This window comes from Lupinus angustifolius, chromosome LG20 (genome assembly GCF_001865875.1).
Source record: "Lupinus angustifolius cultivar Tanjil chromosome LG20, LupAngTanjil_v1.0, whole genome shotgun sequence".
NCBI lineage: Eukaryota > Viridiplantae > Streptophyta > Magnoliopsida > Fabales > Fabaceae > Lupinus > Lupinus angustifolius.
This window is the reverse complement of record NC_032028.1, coordinates 19,758,469-19,765,535: the sequence shown is the minus strand read 5'-3', so window position 1 is coordinate 19,765,535 and position 7,067 is coordinate 19,758,469. Positions and strand designations below refer to the sequence as shown.

Below are 7,067 nucleotides of genomic sequence, written 5' to 3'. Positions count from 1 at the left end.
AACACAACACAACAGAACAAACCTGTTGTGGACCCCAAAACCTTGTACGGATTGTCTATCACCATCCATGTCTTTCTCTACTCGACAACGCATAGTACCTTGTTTCAATCCTCCAATCCCAACTCGACAAAACATTGTACCAAACACAAAACCTAGTTCACTTTCTCTTTCTTCTTCTTTTAGTTTTTTTATTATTATTTCTTTTCATCTTCTCATTTATTCTCTTATTACTTTTTCTTCACCATGGGAACTATCTATTTAAGTAACATTTCACAAAAATAGAAAGATACCTATAAAATGCTAAGCTATACATAGCAACCCTCTTACTTATTCAGCTCATTTCATACTTTCCCTCTTTGTCTTTGTTAAGGTAAATCAATGAATGAATGAATCAAAATACTCTCTCCATTTATATTATCTCTAGGGTTTTCTTTTCTTTTCTCTCTCTCTCTCTATATATATACTATCTTTCTTGCTCATTCTTTTCTTATTATTTTCTTATTGGTTTCAATTAAAAAGGGTAAGAAAATGGGGAGAGGAAGGGTTCAGTTGAAGCAGATCGAGAACAAAACAAGCCGTCAAGTAACGTTTTCAAAGAGAAGATCAGGGTTGAGAAAGAAAGCACATGAAATTTCTGTGCTTTGTGATGCTCAAGTTGCATTGATTGTGTTCAACAACAAAGGCAAACTTTTTGAATTTTCATCTGAAAACAGGTTTGAAATTAAAGTCTCTCCATTATTATTTGCTTCATCTTTGAGTTTAATTGCACCTTATGTATTTTCTTTTTAGTTTATAGATAACATTTATTAGATGGTTACACATATAAATCACTAATTGGCATCATATTGAAAATCTCTATGTGCCAAAAAAATTATCTGACTAATATAATTAACTCTCTCATATAAGTTACTTTTCCCTTTGTCTATTATTTTGTCTGTGTTTTTTACCTCTTATTCTGTTGAAGTCACACTCAAACTAAACCAGAACTTAGTTTCTGACCAAACTGAAATACATGTATTCAGTTCAACAACTATTGCTAGTTTCATTCTTTGGTTTCAGCACCCTACTTTTTTTTCTTATTATGGTCTAACTAACTTTACTAATATAATTCCTCCCTCCAAATATTAACATTTCCTCAAATACGTGCATCTATATCTCATAATGGAAAATTTGTTTGTATTACTAATATTGATGCAGGTCTGAATTTTTTTTGGGGGTTTAGTCATGCTTAGCTCTAACATGTTGTATATAGTAGTTTTAATAGCTACACATATATACTTAGTATATATAAGTAGTTATTTAGTTTAATATTTTCTAGTAAATAGTACACAAATCTACAGATAAATAGATTAATATCAAAAGTAGACTATGAGTATAACTCTGTCATATTGGGTTAGGGAGTGAAGAAATTAGATTATGATTATAATCTAAAAAATAACTTTCTTATTTGAAGCTTTATAAAAATACTTCTTTTTCCTAAAGTAAAAGTTTATTTTACTGTCTAAGTTCGTTGTCTAAACAAACTTACATTGTAAAAGAAACTTAGAGTAGATTTTTATTAGAGTGGGATGTTTATGAATAACTAAACAAGGGTTCTTGTGTGACATATAAAAGAAGCACAAATCCTGCAGAATAAGATGTCTATAACCATAAAGTTACTATAATCACATTTTATCCTTTACGTAAATGATATTCTATATGCTATTAATAAACATTAGCTTTAGAATTAAAGTATATATCTTTCTTCTCTTACAAGAAAAGATGAAGGGAACTTATATTTTAAATCGTTTAGTTTACTAAAATTGTAGAAAAATATAGTTAATGGGATAACATCATTATGATGCGGTCACCTACAAACTTAGGTTTTTAGGAATGGTTTTATTTTTAATTCTGTCCAATCCTCTTTTCATAAAATCGTCGATTTTGATTTTACTAGGGTTAAATCATGGCTTTGGATCAATTACTTTTTCGTATCGGGTCTCTAAGCCAAATTCTTGTCTCAACATTGCCTTTTAATGGCTTCTTGCCTTCTTTTTATTGTTTTTCCTTCTTTAACCTTTTGTAACTCTTTTATCTTTTAATAAAATTTTATCTTTGCTGATAAAAAAACACTTACGTTTCATATATAATCTCCAACCTACATAATTTTTTGTATTAAATATATATTCTTAATTATATTTCCTTATAAACTTATGTTACATAAAATTCAGAATATAAATTTTTATTTCTATGAGACAATAACCAATGAAATTCTTCCCATTTAAGTAGCAACTGGTATTCACAATTGTGTTCAAGTTATTTTTTTGTAGTGAGTAGAATAATAAACTTTATTTAATTAAAGTATACTATTGGAGCAGCATGAAAATCATCCTGGAGCGATATGAGAGACAAAACCATGCAGCTCAACTTGATGGTGCTGATAATGAATCACAGGTATTAGTTTATTACATAGAATCATTCTATTGATATCATATTATAGAGATTCGACGAGGTTTATGTTGACTATTAACTGCCTAACGCAACTTAACATTTAACTCGAGCTTAAATCGAACTATGTATAGTATGGTTAGAAAGACCTAGTCCAGGTTAATTCTTCTGTGTTTTACCCCATACTTACATTGCTACATATATTGTGCACATAGAAAGATGGTAGGAATGTAAAATTTTAGATTTTATATAGATTGTCACAATCTAGCTATGTTGTGCTTTTGGAGTATTCTTTTGTTTGGCATTCAGCCAAAATAACAATTTTGATGCTGCTCTATATCACACTTTGCTGTCATGGTATTCAGAACCTTAATTAGCATTTTGCATATTAAAGAAGGAGACCTTGCTAATTATTTGGTGGGGTATGAAAAGATCGAGGACATATCCATTTAGCGTTAATTACTTGCATTGTTTTAAATTATAGACTGTAATTGTGATTGCAATATTGTAGTTATAATAGTCTCCACAACAACATCCTAACCGCAATTGCGATCGAATTGGTCGTATTTTATGGTAAACACAACGTAATCAAAGTCGTAAGTAAAATTTAAAATATTGATTACTTGTATAAGTGGAAAGTCTCTTTTAAGATTTGTACCTTTAATCTTCAGATTGCATGAGAACAACTATATTATTATGGAGAGGCTCATCCTCTATAAGCAAGCTTGGCTTGTTTTAGCATTGGTTTTCATATTTAAGCCATATTACACATATATATAATGGATATACATCCAACTTTGCCAGGGATTCAATCCATTATCTCAAATCATAAGTAAATAATGAAGATCATTTTGTTGTAGGGAAACTGGTCCTTGGAATGCTTCAAACTTACCAACAAAGTTGAGGTATTGGAGAGGAATTTAAGGTACATAATTGAATTTTCGTCATAAACTTTATCACTCCACTTTAGTGTGTTTTCTTTTGTATAACTAAGGATATCCCTTATGAAAAAGGAAATAATCCCTTTTTGGGTGCGTGTTTGTCACTCACCAACAAGTGTCGCTCATAGGAATCAAATTCATGATATTTTGGTCTACCTGATGATCTAATGAGGTCTTATACTACTAGACCAACACTTGGTTGGTACTTTAGGGTGATTACCGACAAAGTATTGTTCAAATGTCTTATAATTAACAACTAAGCATCATCAAGGCAATATTTTGCTCTCTTTATTGTTGTCTGTCTTTTATTTTATTTTCAATGAACACCATGTGAAACTACGTACTTTTCTTTCTCCCATGATCATTTCAAAATGATAACAACTTCTAGTTGATGTATGTTAGGAAGAGGATAACTTCTATTACTTGATGCAATTGATACAAGAGTGAAGTCTCTACTTGTATTAGAGCTATTCACATATTCTAGACTATCAAATTTGATTCTATTGCTGCAATATAGTACTTATTACGTAGTAGCCCACTAGAAACTTTTTGTTTGTTTTGAAGGTCACTAGAAACTAAATGGTAAGTGCCATATGTTAATAAAAAAAAGTTAATTACTAAGTAGTTCAATGATCGCAAATCTTTAATACTTATAGAGTTCGGGATAGAGATATTGACATGTGACATCAATATTTTTCTCAATCCATAACAAGAAAATGGTTCTGAACGCTATAGTAATGCTTATTTGCATGCAGTTGTAGTGTAAGGTCTAGGGCTACAAGCTAGGTATCTTATTTTACTTTTTTATACATATCTTAGGGACTTTAGCTACATCAACTTATGAGTTAACTATTTCCCCTTCAAAACAATCAGTTTTAGGATATCTTTATGAGTTAAGTTTTGGAGGGGAACGAAGGAAAAAGAAAACTGAGGAGTTATGAAATATACTAGTGAATTGGCTCCATAATCTTCTTTTTTTATTTATTTTCATCCAAAACTCAACTCGCAAATAGACTATTTAGAAAATAATAATAATAGTAATAAATAACTTATATTGTAATGAATGTAGGAACTATGTGGGACATGATCTTGATCCTTTGAGTTTGAGAGAGCTTCAGAGTTTGGAGCAGCAGCTTGACATAGCTATAAAGCGTGTCAGAAACAAAAAGGTGAAGGATTGGTTATTTTATCATTTTCACAAAAATATGAATAACTGATCAAGGAAATTCATGTATTCTGAAATTTAATTAACATTGCATATGCAACATTTGGTCTTAATTTATTTTCTGCTGACCAATTATTATGTTTTATATGCAGAACCAACTTATGAATGAATCTATCTCTGAGCTGCATAAAAAGGTAAAATTAGAGTACAAGTCATTGGGATATTGAGTACAAAGATATTATTTTTACAACTGAATTGTGACAACTTTAAATTTTATGATGCTGTAAAGATAAAAAGTAAGAGAATGTATAAATAATTTGATTTATTTTATGTAAAGTTATTAAATTTGATTTGTTGAAATAACATTATTCTATTGATTATTGACATATTAGTAATATGGTATCCTTGTAACTAGGAAAGTGTCCTTGTGTCAAACACATGTTGGTGTTAAACTAAATAATAATATATATCTTTAATTTGATTTCTTAGACATTGCTTATCAAATACATTTCATTTTTCTTAAGGTACCAAAGAGAGTGAAATATAAAACAGTAGATAATGTTTTTTTTTTTTTTGTTACTTGATGAATTGAAGTTAGAAATTATCTTTTATTTTGGACTTTTTTTGGAATCATACATATAAACTTATTGTGTGCATATGACAGGCAAGGGTATTGCAGGAAGAAAACAACAATCTAGTGAAGAAGGTAGAAGCCACTACTAAGATTTTCATGATTCCATTTTAGTCTTTGGATAAATAATTTAAAAAATCAAATTTGACATTTCTTCAATTTATTACTATAGATTAAGGAGAAAGAGAAGACACATATAGAAAGTCAACATTGTTGGCCTGAAACTCTAGGCCAAAATTCTTCATCCTTCAACTTATGTCCTCCAAATTTACAATCACCAGAAAGATTGGTTCCTTTTCTAACACTTGGGTATTTATCTCATCTCTCTCTTTTATTGACAATGAATTTCTTTATCAAATAATACAGAGGAAACAAAAGGTATATCAAAATGTTCACTTAAACAAGAGAAACCTTTCTTAACAAAGTTACATCAACTATGTTTGGTAGGAAATATTAGTACTCCTAGTATGCATGAGTTTGTTCAAGTAAATATCAATTTAGACTATAAATGACATTATTAAAAAAAAAATAGGGGGAGATGTGCAGAAGTTCATAGTTTTGAATTCATTTAAATGTTGCATTGACATATAACTGGATTATTGTATAACAAACTTAACAAATATAGAACTCATAGTTTTGAATTCATTTTGGCTTGTAAGTTAAGGTTTTCTGCCTTTCTAGGTATATTTTGATTCATGTAGTGTCTGTGGTTGAGAGGCTGTTTGATGCACATATCTTATGTACCAAAAAATGTGTCATTTATCGTGATCAGTTGAACAAAAATTGTTTCAATAAAAAAATCAACAATTGTGTATTTTTCCGACCAATTACAACAAATGACGTATGAAGTGACATACTCTTCTAGAATTTGAAGAACATTGAAAAAATGAAGCATATGACATGTATTTGATTATTCCACTTGAAACTGTTAGCTTTGCATATAAAATATATTGTCAGCTTCAAACTGCTCCTTATGAGTTTCATTTCTACTTTGCTAGAACAAACATCCACTGAATTGTTTCACTAAAGACTCATTTGAAAGTTATAAGGAAAGTAGAAACTATTGAAAACTAAATTGTTGTAAATGGAAATTTTCACTGACATACAATCTTACAACAGTAGCTACACATAGAATGAATTCTAAGCATATATATATATTTATATATATATATATATTACTAAAGCCCTATCATAAGCAATCTACATGTGAATTAGTCCCTTAAATAGTCCAATTATATCTTATCTATCATACACACATTATTGTTAATTTCAGATTATAAAAAGTGTCAAAATGGTGCAGTAGGAGTTTACAAGCATCATTAGAGGAAGTGGCTGAAGCTCAAACTGCTCCTAATAGCAACACTCTGATCCAACCATGGATGCTGCATGCATCATTTTACTAGATAAATTGGCTTGACAATGTTAATTTTTGTGACATGTGATTAAATGTTGAAGGCATCAACTATGTTATAAAACATAAATGTTAATAGCTATGTGCCAATTTTGATTATTGGTTAGTCTTGTGTATAGGATTGTGCCCTTAAGATTTGATGGTATTGGCCTTAAGGCTACATAATGCACAACTTTTGCAATGTAGCAATAGAAACAAGATGTTATTATTGACAAATAGTGCACAAAGTGGTGTTTGATTTGTTTCCTCATAAGTGTTTTCTAATGATGTTATGTTCCCTAACTATATTTGTTGCTCTCTAGTTTCTTTGAGATTGTGTCTATACTCTATGATTATGAAGCTGATGAGGAAAAATCCTTTGAATCACTCCAAATAGAGCCCAAATTTCATCAATAGTTTGATTTTTCTGATTATTTCCCTCATATTGTGTTCTTTTAATAGTAGCATTTCTTTCTTGAGCTTGACTTTTCATTTGTTATTGGTACCAAGTAA

General features: G+C 29.8%; 1 protein-coding gene across 2 annotated transcripts; it reads left to right on the top strand.

Moving 5' to 3' along the window:
- On the top strand, nt 245-6,836 carry LOC109336514 (truncated transcription factor CAULIFLOWER A-like). Of its 2 annotated transcripts, none has more exons than XM_019573156.1 (9): nt 245-370; nt 520-713; nt 2,358-2,433; nt 3,288-3,352; nt 4,438-4,537; nt 4,686-4,727; nt 5,198-5,239; nt 5,337-5,473; nt 6,465-6,836. In XM_019573156.1, exons 2-9 carry the CDS (start codon nt 529-531, stop codon nt 6,565-6,567), a joined length of 750 nt encoding a protein of 249 aa, XP_019428701.1. In that variant the 5' UTR covers nt 245-370; nt 520-528; the 3' UTR covers nt 6,568-6,836. The 2 variants fall into 2 exon arrangements, with proteins under 2 accessions (XP_019428701.1, XP_019428702.1); XM_019573157.1 differs by having other exon boundaries at nt 6,438-6,836.